The 17,972-nt window shown below is 38.9% G+C and overlaps 2 protein-coding genes across 3 annotated transcripts; one reads left to right on the top strand and one right to left on the bottom strand.

The window, feature by feature from the left end:
* Positions 1-4,047: 4,047 nt before the first annotated feature.
* LOC143284060 (small ubiquitin-related modifier 3-like) lies at positions 4,048-9,790 on the top strand. The gene is made up of 4 exons (XM_076590672.1): positions 4,048-4,139; positions 6,019-6,150; positions 7,850-7,921; positions 8,925-9,790. The coding sequence occupies exons 1-4, from the start codon at positions 4,113-4,115 to the stop codon at positions 8,991-8,993; spliced, it is 300 nt and encodes a 99-aa protein (XP_076446787.1). The 5' UTR covers positions 4,048-4,112; the 3' UTR covers positions 8,994-9,790.
* Positions 9,791-12,680: 2,890 nt separating this feature from the next.
* Positions 12,681-17,948, bottom strand: LOC143284062 (large ribosomal subunit protein eL21-like). 2 transcript variants are annotated; one of them, XM_076590674.1, is made up of 5 exons: positions 17,810-17,948; positions 15,835-15,971; positions 14,364-14,476; positions 13,591-13,741; positions 12,681-12,800 (listed from the first exon to the last, which is right to left on the bottom strand). In XM_076590674.1, the coding sequence occupies exons 2-5, from the start codon at positions 15,961-15,963 to the stop codon at positions 12,711-12,713; spliced, it is 483 nt and encodes a 160-aa protein (XP_076446789.1). In that variant the 5' UTR covers positions 15,964-15,971; positions 17,810-17,948; the 3' UTR covers positions 12,681-12,710. The 2 variants fall into 2 exon arrangements, with proteins under 2 accessions (XP_076446789.1, XP_076446790.1); XM_076590675.1 differs by having other exon boundaries at positions 17,745-17,848.
* Between the last annotated feature and the right edge of the window lie 24 nt (positions 17,949-17,972).

Here is a 17,972-nt window from a genome sequence, read left to right on the forward strand (position 1 = left end):
AGACAAGGGAAGGGCGTTAACCAAGTTCGCTATGGCGTTAACCCATTGCCACTGTAGGTGAATAATAATCTGTAACCTTTGCTCTTTGCGCAAGACAAAAATTCATCGAAGTTGTGTGAAAGAGCAGAAGTCAGTTATACACGTGAACATACTGCGGCACGTTTGCTTTGGGCACTTGTGCGCTTTGAAAGCACAATCGATCGCACTCTCTTCTTCCAGTTAAGTAGCCGCAATCTGCTGATTTATATATATATACTTACTTTCGCTTGGAGGGATGTTGTAGTTTACCCTGGTGGTGAAATAAAATAAGATAAAACCTAGCCTACTTATAACTTATTTTCTCTAAGCTGTCAGGGGTAGATGAATGTGGAGCTGCCAGCAAGCTACCAGCAATGGTTGCCTGTTGTCCAGCTAAGCTTACTGCAGGACCAATCAGTGACACAGCATAATCAGTTCTGTCACAGGTTGACAAATCGCCACGCACAAAAAAGAAAAAATTAAGAAAAAAATATATATTATTGTGATATTTATGGGTATGCATGGATTTCGGGAGTCGAGATGTGTGGACTGAGGCCGGGACTGGGAGGTTTGGGATCGAGGGGGCAGAGGGAGGATCTGACAGTTACAGTAATCTCTCAGTACTCAACGCCTCGACTGAGTCACACTGTGACAATTTTTAAGATGCCGCGCTGTCAAGAGTGGTGTAGATGGAGGTTGCTTCATCCACGCTGAGGCCGGGGTAGTATGTCGGTCCCAGATGGTGAGCAGCCGAAAGACTGAGGAAAAGTGCGTCTGTCCTGCACTGGATCAGCCATGTCACCCTCTTCGCGGGCATCCAGATTCAGTTGTCAGTAGCAAGCTACATGATCTCAGTAGTCAGTTCTCAGTGATTTACCTGGATTTGACCATAGTGAATCTTCAGAAGCATCAGTTGTGAACCTAAGTTGCTTTCTTCCTTCGGGTTCTGGTCTGAGCGGTTCACCCAGCATAGCACACACACTCGGTCAGTGGTCAGTGTAAGTTGTGGTTGCGGCAATTTACTAGAGACCGTCGAAGCGCACGGCCGCGCACGTCGCTGTACTGCTTTGATTCAGTTACAGTTGTTGTTTTTTTATGTTTTCCTCTGTGTCATGGGTCCCAGATTAAGTTGATATATACTCAAGCAGAGGCCTGCGGCTGATGAAGACGAGCTATACCCTTTCCCGTTCAGTTCACGGCCGGTAAAGCTGGGACAGTGGATCTTGAGGCTCAACTAGTCAGTTCTGGAAAGACAGGGCCGGGTCTTGCTGGCTTGCAGATTGCGTCATCATGTGACTTCACTGAGTTCCTTTTGGAGCGTTACACCAAGGTACTCTGACGTGGTGAATGATTCCAGTGTGTGACTGTGGAAGTTGGGGAAGTTTTGGCTGGTGTGTCATCTCAGTGGTGATTCAGTGGTAGCACTGACAAGGAACACTTGCCTGGATGGAACCTCAGTCATGTACCCTGCAGCTGGCCTCCCATAGTGCAACAAGACGACTGATCAAGGTCCTGTTGAGCTGAGCTGGTTCCGGTCTTCCCGGCAAGTGGCTGTTTTGGCAGTGCTGTATCATCAGATCGGCATTTTTGACTCTGAGGCGTCAGGGAGGACGTTGATGAAAACCAGAAAATTTAATATGCAGGGCCCTATAACTGATCAGGGGGTCGCCAGATCTGACCGTGATTGCAAAGTGAAACTGGACATCTCAAGTCACGTTCAACAGCTACAGCTTTTGCCTGTCGGCGAAGAACTGAGCCCCTTATCCAGCGGTTGTCACTGAGTGGCCGCGACTCCTCCGGCTGATTTCATACCCCGGCTGGTGATGCTTATGAGAAACGGGTAGCTGGTATATACTCTCAAAGGCCGTTTAGCAAAGTCCCGATGATGAAAATGTCCATCTCAGTGGTGACCCAACTGAGTGCTTCAGTCAACTGATGCTGTCAATCCACAGCCGGCTCGTTAATTAACCAACCGAGAAGTTGTGCTGTCTCACATCAGTGACCGGCTGTGCTTCCCGGCCGAATCCGTACAAGTTGTTACTACTGCTGTTTATCTAGATGTGTTCCATTCATTTGTCGAGGATAATACGACTTATGTTGTCACGCTCCATCGGCAGACACAGGTGCCCAGATGGACTGAGACAGGTCTTTTCTCAAGTCCATGCTACTGAAACTGTATAATTTGCTGAGTACCATGCAGGGGTGACGCCGGTGACAACTGAAGGGCATTTCAATGTCCACTGAGTGGACTGGCTCCGTCTTCCCCTCGGCTGTGTTGACAGATGACTGGTCCTGAGATAGTGGTGAGGATGAAAAGATCACTGAGAAGTGCCACTTCACACACACACACACACACACACACACACACACACACACACACACTCGGGGTAGGCATGACAGGCCGCCGGGGTGTATCTATATAAACATTGCGAATGGCAGAACTCTCCTCAGTCTCTCTTCTCAACTGATCCTCCGTGTAGCGAGATCCCCACCCCCAACCCACCACCCCGAACTTTTCCCCCTACTCTCGGCCAATGACGCACCCTCGATCCGGCCAACATGCCATCGACTGCGCTTCCCGCTGGGCTCTTTTCACTTCCTTGGCTGCACCCTACGATGAATGTCATGAAGCACAATATAAAATGGGTGATCAGGGCAAGTTAGCGTCTAATGATCACGTCACTGACGATAATTTACTATGAGAGAGAGACTTACTAGTAGCCTCGGAGAGAGAGAGAGAGCGAGAGACTAGCCTGGAGAGAGAGAGAGAGAGAGAGAGAGAGAGAGAGAGATAGAGAGAGAGAATCACTGAATCATGATCAGTCCGGCTGTCAATCAACGTTCATGACTGATGCACTGATTTGGCCTCCTTGGGGACAGACACTGACCTAGGCCTATATCGAGAGTTGGGGGAGGGGTCAGTTCAAAAGCGATCAGCGAAAAATTATCCGAGCTGCACTGTTAATTGAGGTAACTAATAGAACTCTCAGGCCAATACAAGCGACATCGGACTGATTCACATGAACAGTATGAAACGCGTCAGTGCCAGTGTTCGGTCCAATATGAAAGCGGGACTTCAACAGTTGATAACCAGCAACTGATCACTGTCACTTTTTCACTGATCATCAGTATCACATGAAGGAACGATTTCAACGCTTCTGGGATTCGCCGTGGCAAACACGGCGGGGACACTGAGAAGAGACAAAGTGTCGAGGTCGCACATGTTTGCTTCTCAGTTTTGTCTATGTCTTCAGGGGTCTACTCTGCGGGTGACAAGCCACGGCAGGTGGCGGGAGTGGTGGTATGACATGGGACTCGTCCTAATACATCGCCTTCGTTGCTCGCAAAAGCGGAGAGCCAATCAACGTCGAGAGTACAGATCATGTGACGTGCCTCTATAAAGTCATGAAGGCACGGAACTCTCCAGAGGTCTATTAACAAACTTGAGAAAAGTACTACAATAGATTGAGATCCCTCACCCCCATCAAAGACTTATTATCATCAGTGTCAGTAATCCTGTCCCTAGCTCCTTCCCTCGGACAAAGTTCGTGCTCCTACCCAAATCAGTACATGCTGCTGCTGCCCCCCACGATCCTTCCCCCAAGTGCCAAAACCCTCAGAAATGAATACGATTCTCCAATCATTTTGGGGTGGTAAGTCCATATGGGCTCACCACGTGAGGTGGGTGTCGGCACCACTGAGCTGAAAAGCTCATAAATTATGCAGTGGTCGGCACCGATGTGAACATGCAACTGTGGTTTGGAAACTGTGCCTTTGTCTTTTTATGACTGATAACAGTTCACAGTTTAAGACTCCATCCAATCGCATAAGACCTAACATATTATACATACAACTGACTATGAGAGAAAAATAACAGCATAATCTAAAATACACAAGTAAATGCAACACACACAAAAACTGGCTCCTATTTTTGATAATTATATTAGCCTGTATGAATGATGCAAAACGACAAAAACAAACGTCACAATCGAAATATTAAGAGGCCAATCAAAATCATTTTATTCATAGACTGACAGCCATCCCATAATGCTCTCTGTTCGCCATTTGCTGCAGCTGATGATAGACACAGCAACATGGACGATTCACAAAGCCAGAAAAAGGTGGGATTTTCACCTCTCTTTGTTGATCTTTAATTTTCTTATATGTTATTGAAAAATATAGTAACTCATAACATAATTGAAATAGGAAGAGTGATTACCATTAAATGAGAAACGCTGAAATTGCATGTGCCTGTCGTATCATCGGTCAATATTTCGTCTGCTCTTCGACAGAATTGTCTGGCACATGTTCGATCTGTGTTTTGTCGTTTCAGACAGATATTCCTCAGATGTGGAATTTGTATTAATAGACAGAACTAGACCGACTGTGTAAGAAACCAGCTTCTGTCTATGTGGCCTATACGATATTTCCCCCGCATCTTAGTTGGTAGGCTTTGAGGCATGAACACAGTGAGATGAAGAGAGACCATAAAACGAAGCCGGATAAGAATGAGAGCATTTTGAACGGAAATGAATCAGTATGAACGGAACTTGTCAAAGCGTTCATTTTGAAACGAGGCTATGTCCGTGATGTTAAAAAAATAAAATGATAAAAAATTTTTAGAAAATAAAAAGAAGCAGCAGCTTATGCACGGTACACAGATCTACAGGTTGATCTGTAACGCAAGGATGGTCAGGCCATAAGGGATAGTCCAGCACACACACACAATTACACACACACACACACACACACACCACACACACACACTATACTTCCCATGACATGGTGAAAAATGAATAATCACTGTACATGAGGTTTGTTCAGACAGAACAGTTTTCTCATTGCTGTTTCTGTAATTTGAGTAAATGCAAAGGTCGAAAGTTAAAAACTTTAATATGATATAGAATATTTTTATATGCATTACATGTGTATAAAAGTGCATTTGTAGAATGAGTGGTTAGTTTGTTTGTCAAGGAGGCTTTACTGCATTTTGACAGATCCATACATAGCGCTACACCACATTGATTCGGTAGACTAGCATAAAAATCCATACATAAGGCTACACCACATTGACTCGGTAGACTAGCATAACATAATGTTCTTTATCAGACCTTGAGTGCATACATATATATATATATATATATATATATATATATATATATTTGTGTACCTATCAGAGAGTGGATATATTCTGCAGAATTTTGCCCTAGGACAACACTTATGATGCCATGGGTTCCTTTTCTGTGCTCAAAGTGTGTGCCGCTAACAGGATCTTGGTTTATTCAGTTTTTGCCTGTTCCAAATGACAAGACATTCAGTCAGTCAGTTTAATTTTCCAGTCAAACTTGGGAGAAAGGGTGAGATTAGAATTCAAACCAAGGTATTGGCATATAACTATAAGCGTATTAGTTTTATTCATAAAGCTATTGTTATGCATAGTTCACTTCATAAATGTTTTTGAGTGATTGCACTGTACACATGTGTTTTGCTTATTTTTCTTTTAGTGTCATTGATTTGGTTTTTCTTACCTTGTCAACATCAATTTTAGTACTTTAGTTAAATTTAACGTGTTGCATATTTTCATGAATTTTCATATTCTATAAGTATAAGTAATTGGGCTTTACATGTTTAATGTTATATTTAATCAAGTCAGCACATACATGTGCTGTGCATTTACAGACAGTAAAGTTGTATCTTATCTTGTCTAATGATTCTGCCACCTTCTTTGTGGGGTAAAACAAGGTCACATTATTGATAATGATAGACCATGCATTAGTTTTATGTTGTATTCAGTACATATGTGTAATTGACGGTTCTGTTGTTAATTGATTTTTTTTTAATTAATTTTTTTGTGCTGTTCATTTTTTGTAATCCTCATTACCCCAGAAGGGATGAGAGGAAATTAAACTTTGAATCTTTTATGTGTTGATTGTGTTAATATTGATCTGGAGTATTCCAGTACATTTATTTCCCTTTGCCTTTACTTTTGAATTGTTTCAGATTGAGGACTGTAAACCAGAGAGTGAACACATCAACTTAAAAGTGACAGGGCAAGATGGGAGCGTGGTACATTTTAAAATAAAGAAAAACACCCCTCTGAGAAAATTGATGGGAGCATACTGTAACAGAGCTGTAAGTAAAAATCATTTTTACAAAGAGTACTTAAATGTTGAAGTTGCAAGAAGTGAAGTTACATGTTGATCTAGTTATTAAAAACGAAAGAACTGAACTTCAGATGTGGATATAGCATATTGTGTTGGTGGATATTTGTGTGTGTGTGTCTGTGTGAATTTGTCAAAAGAGTAGTCTGTACTTAGAACCATTCTGTACACCAAACATCTGTCACTTTGTCACTACAGTGTCAGACTTGAATCAGATCTCATTTAAATGACATCTCATTCATTTGTTGAAGTCATTCAGCTGTATGTCATTGACACTTCAAGCATCTCATTATGAGTATTTTCCCGAGATGTATTCTTGCTGTTGAACCCTGGGGACTTTAAATCTAAAAGATGATGTTGGCAATCTTACATTCCTCGTCTGTGCAATTAACCCTCAAAGTGCTGGATATAATAAAACATACTTACAGAAATCATGCTTAAAACAAAGGGATAGTTTGCCTCCGCTACCTGTGCTCTGATTTGGGGCATTTGTATGCTTATCAGTAAGAATAAATAGGTAAACCTATACATTTTTGGAAAGTAGAGTGAATGAAGAATCAGATAAAAGTAAGAAAAAGGCTGTACCTTGTATGTAGTTGGAGATATTCCATAGGATATAATTAACAAATTTTGCACACTTGTTTTCCAAAAACGTCAACCACAATGTTTATAGGTATTTTCACATCTTTTACAGAGTCAAAATCTCAAAATTGGAATTAAACTGTACAAAAAATGTTCTGGCTGCAGAATCATGATATGAATATAACTGAAACAATAAAATTATAAGCATTGTATTATTTATTTGAGACACACCCACCGACGCCACGCACACGCACATCTACAATACTTTATGCAATCACAGGCAAAAACAGAAATAAATGTTTTCTTTTAGCTCATGTTGCTTTCAAAAGCAGCAAGAATGCTTTAAATCAAAATAATTTCCAGTTTTCTAGCTTGATTTGGTCAAGAAATCGCAATAGATCCATGCCTAACCCACTTTACCACCCCTCCCCCCCCCCCTCACCCCCCCCCCCCCCAGTTTTTGTGGCTGGAGACACAAAACTGAATGAACAACAAGCAAGCCAGCATGCCCAAGTGTCAAAATAACAAAGCCGTTTTCACCAGAATCCCTGTCAGCAAACGAATCATCACTAGTGACAAGGTCACTCATTTCCTGAGCTTTGTCAACTTCAGTGTCACTCATTGTTTACAAAAAATACGAAGATCTGGACTTATAAACTCGGTCAAAGTTTGTGCAAACACAAGCAGGGAGGCAGTAACACCAGAACGAGGCAGTTTTACGAAGGCTGCCGAGTATAGCCGTATGATGTCGGACCTTATGTAAACAGAGCCACGATCGTGGCCCATCGCACTTTACCGGGAAAGCCACGATCGTGGCTCATCGCGCTCTCCGGGTTAACTGCCATGAACTGATGAAGCCTTTTTTTTTCTTCATCATTTTTCCATCATTAATTCTGAATCCATGAACATACTTGGAGCTGTTGCTACTTTGCATACCAGAAAATGTGAATGAATGAATATGATCCATCTCTCTCTTCCGATTATCTTGCTTTTCATCATTTTACCAGTCTGTGACCTTTGTTAGTTGGAGAAATTGATTGATCAGTTGATCATATACACAAAGTTAATGAAACCATGTTGTATTGCAGGGTATCACAACAGGAGCAGTAAGATTTCGTTTTGATGGAAATCCTATCAATGATGAAGACACACCAGCTATGGTAAGTGGACATACCATTTTTAGATTAATCAAGTGGTTATTCTTGTTTGATATTTTATCTTTGCATCATTTTTGTGTAGATCCTGGGAGGCCAAAATAACATAATTTAAATTGTGTACATGTTGTTAACTGTTTGTGCAGTTCATAGACAAGGTATGAATTGGCATGTATGACATTCTTTACATTATTACGATAGTGAAATAAAAAATACTTTGGAGCCAGAATGTTTCTGAGTTTTTACAATATATACCATCTGCTGATCATGTTTAAGTGTTACTCATCTGATGATAAACAGCTTGGAAATGTTTGAACCCATCCATCAGGTGAAAGGGACTTATAAATTATATTAGAGATATAACTACATGTATCTAGGCTGACACAAGATCAGTCATAAAGGTCTAGCTTTGCTGAGTTTGTCCAAATTATTGTTTTAATAAGACCCATTTTCTGTGAATAAGGTCAATCAGAAATACTTTAATGTGAAAGTACTAAATTGGAAGCTTACTGCAATGAAATAAAAAATCAAATCAAATCCTGTTGAGGGACCATTTCAGGGCTATATACTAGTCAGTTCTTAAAACCATCAAAGGTAAACCAAATATGTTAAAAAGTCATTTTACCAGCATCTCCCTCAGTCCATGTAAAATGTATATCAAGTTAAAAGTATCAACAACAAAAAAAGAAATCTCTCACATCTGGTTAAGTCTATTTATCAGATGTGGGTGATTTTTTTTTTAATGATTTTTTAAAATTTAATGTCAGATGTTTGGATCTGAATAGAATGTATTATAAATTGTCTTTTCTTTTGCAGTGAGAGACAGAAAGATCAATGTCACTTGCTGGATCATCCATTTAGAGACAGACAATTTTTTTTTTTTTAATTTTGCAGCTGGACTTTTAAAAGAAAAAAAGGATTAAGTTCTGTACCTTACTTTTCTGGGTTGCCATTTTTGTTCTTTGAGACAGAAAGTAGAGAGATTAAAGATACTGATTGTATTTTGCAGCTGGAGATGGAAGATGGAGACTCAATAGATGTGTTCCAACAACAGACAGGAGGATGCCATCATTCGTGAAGAAGAAACCCCTTCTACTTCCACCGTCTGTATCTGCCCCTCACTCCTTGTACGCAGAATGGAAAATAAAGGTGTGATGCAGAAAAGACAACCAAAATGATCAGCACACTGCCAGTGCAGATTAAAAATGAAGACTTGACATTTGAAGGAATTTGATACAAGGAATTTTTGTCACAGTTTTGTAGGTTCGTCTGTGAAATCTTTTATTGTCTTATATTTATGAACCTGTGGCTTTTGATTAAAATGTTCCCTAACATTTTTTTTTCTTTCACACACATGCATACCATCACATGTGCACATTTTTGTTATCAGGAAAGCCACATAGTAAACATGGCAAGACAAGTGAGCACATTTTGTGCACTGATAGACTGAGCATACCAGTGTTAAATCATAGATAATAATATACACTTGTGGGATGGGCATTTGGGTCAAACTGAACAAAATTTTGTTTGCACTGAGCGGTACTTTTGTGTCTTTTTCTGTTTTTTCTCTTCAGTTTGAGTGTTTTCTTGTGGCTTTGTACAGGAGATTGAATGGTTTCTTTTCCGGTTTTTAGCAGGAAATGTAATCCTTATTGTATGTGTGTTCTTGAACTTTTTCATTGTTATTTTTGGTAAATCCAGTTTTGATGTTTTCAATCCTGTCCACAGAAACAGCTCTCATCAAAACCAGAGGGGAAACGGTATCACCATGTAGTACATGTGTGCAAGTATGTTCTGGCAGTTTTAGTTAATGCTCTTTCATTCCTTGTGATCTGAATGCTTTATTTTTAAATCATAGAGGTTTTAGTAGGATTTTTTTTAACCCCATGTCAACATTTACTTAATTTTCTCCCCTTCCACTTTGTCATCAGTGCTCTGTGGATGTTTGGTTTAATAGAACAAAAAAAAACCCTTTAAATTTCACTTCTGGAGAACATAAGCCTTGGCATAAGCAACTGAAGTCAGTGAAAAATGTATTCATGTTCTTTGCATGTATCATGTTATTTTAAAATTTTATTACAATCTTATTTTATTCATTTCATTTTTTAATTTTTATCTTGAGCCTTTGGACAAGGAACTGAAGCATAGTAGCTGTAATAGGACATTTCCATTTACCATTTTCATGTATCCCCCACCCCTTCCCATCAGTCATTGTCAAAAAGAATATTTAAGTTTCTTTCAGCCTTTGGGTAGGCCACTGACACCCTCACAGGCAGATTCAGGTCATCGTCATTCATCATTTTGTTGTATTGAATTGTCATTAAATAATGCATATGATCCAGCTCCAGTTGTTTTGTTTGCTTGTGTACACACTTAGGAGTGCCACGTGAGAACTGGCCAGGTGTTCAGACTTCTGATCCAGTGATCACAGTTTTGAGGTCCTGCATCGACATGGGTATTTGTGTCCTTGGCTTGGGTACTACAATTTTCTTCTATCCAGCCATGTGTGAATGGGTAGCGGGCTTCAGTCAGGGAAATTCCCGGAAAGGTTAACTGGTAGAAAGAGAGGATTTGGCTATGCTGTCCTCTGCCAAGCCTTTGACGCCGTGAATATGAATTTTTTGCCCCCTGGCTAGTTCCGAGTTGCAGAAGGCTTGCACATTCAAAATTTGATTGGGCCAAAGTGCAGTCACCTGTCCTACTCAGTAAGGAAAAACCAAATGAAACCTGGATCCATTTAATGTCACTCTATTTCTGAGTGACTTCCACCAGACAATAACAGGTGTGTCCATCTGTTCAAGCTCACTGTTCCACCACTTTGTAAACCGCTGCCAACAGACCGTACACATGCAAGTGCATCAAGTGTATGTTTTGCATAGAGCCTAGTTCCCTCTCTTTGGAATTCAATTCCTGAGAACATTAGTAAAACTGTCTTCCCTTCAAAAAAGCGTTAAAAACATATTTCCATTGTTAAAGTCATGCACTCTCTCCACTCCTTTCTAAGTTAGTTATTCCGTGTGTGTGTGTTCTATGCTGTACAGGCATTTATTTCTTGTGTGTCCGAGTGGCAATGTGAGCACACAAATTGGAAATTTATTTGCACCCAATACAAATAAAGTCCAAACATTGTTTTTCCTGGATCATAAGTGGCACAACCTCACAGTGATGTTCAATACTTTGGCTGACTGCACCCAGTTTTCAGCCTCTCCTGAGCTTATCACTGGATTTTGTTTGAACTTTCCATATGCCTTTGTTAATTATCAACTGGAAAGAAAATGGTTTCCATATGCCTGGGTTTGTTAAGACTGATTTTGATCCCATTTCCAGTGTTTGGTGGTGGTGGGTTGGGTTTTTTTAATAGTCATTCTGAATTATTGTATTTTGTTAAAAGTTATTCTACAAACTCTGAATTTGATATCAATTCCAGTGGATTTTTTTTTTTTTTTAAATTATTGTTTCCTTCTTGTCAGTCAATTCTAAATTATTTTATTTTTGTTAAAAATTGTTTTCCTGTTTTCAGCAGGATGGAATCCATGCTATAGACAATGTGTATGCTTACACAGGTCCATGTCCTCACAATAATGCACGCATTTTGGTTCACATTAATGAACACTTAAACGATTGTGACAGTCTGGTGTATTATGAACAATGATAGATTCATGCCTCTCCACCCAAAGAAAGAACACAAGTGTTTATTAGTGTAGAAACAGTAAACAATGTTGTAATATATCATGTTTCTCTTGTCTGAGGAGATTTTTCTGTTTTGAATGCTCTCCCTAGGGAGAGTGCGAAACTACCCCCACCCCTTTTATTTCATTTTCTGCAAGTGTGTTGGTTTTCCTATCAGCAGGTTTTTCTACAGAATTTTGCCAGGGACTGTCTTTCGTTGCCACGAGTTCTATAATGTGCGTAAAGTGCATGCCACACATGGGATCTCGGTAAATCGTCTCATCTGAATGACTTTGGAATGAGTCCAGAGCACCACTCAAAATCAATACAAGGGAATGTGATTCGATCCTCGATTCAGATTCTCTCGCTTTCAAGGTGGATGAAATCTAGCTACTAAGTATGACTCCAACGAATGCAAGGTCTGAAGAAGAATGATCTTGTTCCAGACAAATTCTTTTGGCTCCACCTTACACTGTCATCACAATACCTTCTTAACTTTTTCAAAACCCTGTACCTTTCACTGAATGCAAGATGTATTTTGTAGTGCTGCAAGCTCCTAATGCATCCATTAAAAAAAAAATATATATATATATTTTTTTTTTTTAATTGCACAAACAAATGGAAAAAATCCAAGCTGGCACACCATGCCCCTTGTATATATGGGGCAATTTGCATCCCTTTTCTAAATATTCTATTCAGCATGATCAGGAATTCCACATAGTGGACTACTTCCACTGTGCGGACTGCCCTTCTAATTACAGACTATCACCAGTGCTACATTGTCCAGGTGGCAACAACTATTCTGCAGCATATTAGAACTTTTTGGAAGTATGTGTAGTGAAATAGAACTTATATATATATATATATATATATATATATATATATATATATACTGTAGGCAAGGGGGCAAAAAACTTGTTCATGGAAGTGTAATGCCAGTACAAGTCCTTGCGCACTAGAACCATATAAGGTTTTTTTACCTCCGCAAAAAAAAAAAAAAAAGAAAGACTGATGGCCAGCTTACATCTTTTTTTCAGAATAGTGAACAGTTTCTTCAGCTGACTGACGCAACAATATCACACACACACACATATCAGACGATCAACAGCATTTATTGGCAGAAAACTCAAGCGATGATCTCATAGGGGATAGGCTGGATCCACTGAGGTTTGTTGTATTTTGTGGACACAAAGTGACCTTCTCTGGGCTGCTTGGGCTGAAACACATGAAAAGAAACATACACACACTTTGTCTACCATACCATCTACTGGTACCTTACATCATTACTTTTCCCAAATATTCAGATTCCCAGAGTTAAGTTCTGACCCAAACAAAAAACGAAGCCATTAAGCCCTAGAAGTACACTGTATCTTTAGACTCAGTAGTACTCTCCCACCTCCTCCTTGACCCACATCATAAACCAAATAACCAGAAAAGGAAATTTTTTTCCTGAAATTACGTTTGTCTAACATACTTAATGTGACCCACAAGTGCAGACACCGGCAGGGAGTCCGATTCCTGTCCTGTACAAACTACTACTCGCCTATGCAGAGAAAACTAAAGTAGCTACAGCCAATAACATCCCAGAAGTAGGTTACCTCCCCTCTGTATCCCTGACTAGCTTTCTCTTTTGACAAATGTTTATGCAAAGAACAAAAGAATGCTACTGACCAAGCACTTGTGCATTTGCGTACAGATGACATTTATTTTCACCAACAGTACATGCCAGTTAACCTTTAATATTCAGATTTAACAGAATCTTAAAAGCCATCAAAGCTGTGGCACAGGAATAGTAAGTTGATGGTCGAAAGCTAAATAAAAAGTCAGTGTGCTAGAGGCAAACAAGATAACAGTGTTTGTATTTCGCAATGAGTCTACTTCTTTTTCTTGCATTAATGGATTTTAACTGTTGAAACATAAAAACTTGTGAATAAAAGTGAAAGCAAGATAATGATGGTTCCTAGGTGTACAATTTCTGGAGTACATGAACATGCTTCAATACAAACCTCTCTCTTGCACTGAACTGCAACCCCCTGTTCTTTGGCAGCTCTCTTCTTTTCCTCGTTCAATTTGACACGGTTCAAGAAGTCCAGACGGCAGTTCGAGTGCTTCACATGCTCAATGCGCACGTTAATCTTCTTGGGGATAATCCGGTTGCTGTAAAACAAATGAATAAAAATATCTGCAAATCATCACTCCACCCAAATATATCAACTACAAACATACTGAAGACTTGCTTATGATTTTTAAAGCTAAGGAAGGATTGCGAAGTTTGTGCAGTCACAGATAAAGAAATCTTTAAAAAAAAAACTTTTAAAAATTTACAAAACTGGTGATCTAAGAATGGGGAAGCTTTGAGAAAAACCCATCTAAAATTTGTTTTAACACTTCAACTTCATAACATTCTGATAAGAATATTTATGTCATTCTGATATGAATATTGGAATGCCTGACCTTATCATCCAGACGTGGACATAAACAACATATCACTTAAAGGAATACAGCAACAAAGCTGTAAATGCTAGACCAGCTTGTTCCCTGGTAATCAGTTTTAACAAGACAAGGAAACAAGAATCCTGCACTGAACTGATCTTGTATGAATGGACTGAATCAGTCTGAATGATAAAGAGTATTAGTGAATATTATCAACATATCTGAAAATTAAATTAATAATCATCAATACAACAGAAGTTTACGACTTGTAGAACCGGTATAAAAAAAAAAAACTGGCCAAAAGACAGATTTGACAAGCATCCCCCAATAATCAAACCATACTTACCCCACTCGCTTGTTGACAACCACCCCAACGGCATGCCGTGTAACGTTGAAGATTCTGCCAGTCTTGCCATGGTAAAACTTGAATGGCATACCCTTCTGGATAGCACCATCACCCTGAACACCACACAAAGTTAATCAAATAAAATGGTTAGGATCTGATGAGACGAGCAGTCACCCATCAGCAGTAACCCTTCAACACTTTTATTTTCTCATTTCAGCAGTCAAGCAGCGGCTCAGAACAGCGCAAGATTTGCATGAAATGATGCCTGCTAAATATTCCAGGACAAGTGCGCAGGTACAGTTTCTTCTATTTTCTAACCCCGACAGAACATCATTCATAATGGGTGTGATGGTCAAATGCTGGTTTCTTTCCCCGAGTTCCATTCTGTCACACATGTTAGGTTAAGGGTAGAGGTATTTCCATTTTATTTTTCATTTCTCCCAGGTCAACATATGTGCAGACCTGCTAGTGCTATAACCCCTTTCATATGTACACCCATGCTGAAAACCATATAAGCACATTAAAGATCCTGTAATCCATGTCTCTGTTCAGCGGGTTATCGAAGCAACATACCCAGCATGCACATGCTGTAAACAAAGCTTGGCTGCCAACATGGTGTAGTAAATATGCAAAACAGTCATACATTAAAATATTACATGACTGAATGTGTCTGTGTCTGTGTGACTGAAAACTAATTGAATGATACAGTATAAAAAATAAAATAAAATAAAAGAGCGCCCCATGGCAGCTGTCAGTTGGCTCTACCCAGGTAGACAGCCTGTTGCGTAAATAACTGTAAAGCACTTAAAAACTTGGTCTCTAAGAATAGGTGCTATATTAAGCATCCATATATCATCACATCTGCTTGATTTATCAACAGTAAAAACTAAATGAAAACAAGCAAAAATAAGTACACAGTTAGTCATAATCATATACCGATGGCCCAAAACTAAAACAGGCAACCCACTGAGGCACTGAGGAAAAAATGGAAGGCTCAAAGCAAAGTCTACTGATGACAATCAGCTTTAATAACAATGAACGAAGTATCATCACTCAATATCAGTATGTTACATTAAAAACACTGCTGTACTTTGAAGGAACTTCACTGGATGTAAAGGAAAATAAAAACATGAAAATGAATAATTACTAAGTCTTAAATAATGAACATATAAACAAAGACTTTCTCAGTGTTTTCTTGTCTTCTATCCAAGTTCCCCACCCCCACAACTTCTCTCGGTCTCATTCTGTAATGAACTTACTCAGTGAAGAGGTACTTTCTGACTGGTTCTTTCTGTTGACTAGCATCTTATTCCCATTTAAAAACCTTTCAACAAAGAACTGAAATGTATTATTTACCATTTATCAACACTGGGGTATTGTGTGGAAGGAGAACGTCCATTCAATTTATATATGAAAACAAACACAATGTTCAATATATCTCCTTCAGCCATGTGATGAGGCAGACACCTACCTTGATGTCAACAATGTCACCCCGTTTGTACACTTTCATGTACGTAGACAAGTGGGTCACTCCCTTCTTCCTGAACTGGCGGGAGAACATGTACCGCGTACCGCGGCGGTATCCTTTAGGATTCGTCATTGTGATGGCTGTAACAATCAATGTTCAACAAACTGACATTTTACATGAACTCCAAAGCACTATCAGACTATTTAGAATACTGCATGGAGCATGACTATGCATGCCTGGAACAGTGGAAGTGGAACACCTTCAGTTTAGTTAAATTTTAAGCACAAAAGGTTTTCATTTAAATGCTCTCTTGTCAAGCTTTCCCAAGAAATAATTGTTTTAATTGTTTGATATGAGCACACACAAAAATATTTCAAGCTGTTGACAGCCTAAAGTAATGGAGATGTTCTGATCAATAACTCGTTTAAAAATTTGTCTTCCAAGTTTTCTTGTCAATGGCTGAAGTAACTTCAAGCCTTGACTACTCTATCGTCAAGAGTACGAGGTCTTTTAGTCAACCAGATGCAAATGCAACACCATCAACAAACATTTCTCATAAATATCAGCATGCAACTTTCTTCAAAATTTTAAGAGGAATATACTTTCCAGGCACAAGCCTAGAGATATTCTATCAAATCCCAGGCTTCTCTTCAACTTGCTGATCAGTAATGTTATCTAGAGGAGAGCACAGCAATATACTGGCAGTGAAACAGTTGTAGGAATGGTTACAGAATCAGTACTGACATATATTTGTCTGGGCTCCGCTTCGAATTTCCTGTCTGGGTTTACTCTAACACAGTAACAGCCTTCTTTTTTTTCTATCAGTGACAATCTGCTAATAATAGTTAATACACAAGACTACAATATTTGGAACAACAAAAACCTTCCATTAAGTACAAGAAAAAGTTTCATTCACACTACTTTTGAGTGCTTGACCAAACTTTAAAGCAATTATCAGTAATTCTGCTTTTCAATATTAATAATGTTAGAGAGATTTTTCAATTTAAAAGATGTGTAAGCTTTTTATGCAGCACAATTTTTGTCATTTTCACACTGATTCTAGAGGAGATTTTAGAAATGGAAACTTCAGTTCCTATGTTGTTTTCAATTTTGTAATATTTACAAAGAAAGATTTACAAAGTCATAAAGTATGACAGGCAAATGTATAAGAAGAAATATATAACTCAATAAGAAATACTGCAGTAAACATCTCCAGCCTGAATATATTTGTCTTTCAATGCTCAGTTTTAGCTTGGTCAGGTGTGTCAGATTATGAATGTAAGGCTAAACTTGATATGCTTACACTTGTGCTGCTCTACTACAACAGTACTAGCTCCGTTGTGCTACTGCACAAGTCGTATCACGAACAAAAACCGACTGCTCCAAAATTTTGTCAGTTTTTAACCTATTCTTCATCTTAAAAAAAAAAAAAAAAAAAAAAAAAAAAAAAAAGCTGAAAAAAGATTTTTCAATTTCATTATCCATAAAAATTCAAACAGTCATACTCGTAGATCTCAGCGATTATTCTAACATTACTAGTTGAACCCAATGAAATCTTCACCGACACAGCAAACTGCAAGCTACGGCTTGAGCTGCAGCAATTCATCATTCGAAGACATTCTATAATTAAAATACTTCACCAAAGGGCACTGACTCAGAATTAAACTCTTTATCTAAAGTAAAATATATTTACATTTCTACAAGCTTATTCCATTTGTTGGCTGATTCATGTGTCTAATTGCCGTGCTCTGTGTTCATCGCCAGCCATGACTGGCACGTGTCTGTCATCAGTGTATGTCCGTCATGTCCCTTTTTCATGTTAAATCATTTAAGTGCATTAAAAATAGACGATTGTTGACATTAGATTTTCAATGAAATATTACACTAACTAACAGTGACTTAATACAACTTACTGCAGACAGATAATTGAATATACTGCCTATAAAACGAGAAAGCCCCTTCGTCCACGCTCCCTTACCTTCGTCGAGATGGCCGGAAAGAGAACAACGTAGCTTCCGCAGCGAGACTTGATGAGATTAAAAACAAATTTATAGATACAGCTACAAATGAACAGATAATATATCTTTTAAATATTTACAAGTTTATTTAAGATGAATCACTTCTGTATTCAAGATTTTTAA

The sequence above is a fragment of the Babylonia areolata genome, chromosome 7 (genome assembly GCF_041734735.1).
Source record: "Babylonia areolata isolate BAREFJ2019XMU chromosome 7, ASM4173473v1, whole genome shotgun sequence".
Taxonomy (NCBI): Eukaryota; Metazoa; Mollusca; class Gastropoda; order Neogastropoda; family Buccinidae; genus Babylonia; species Babylonia areolata.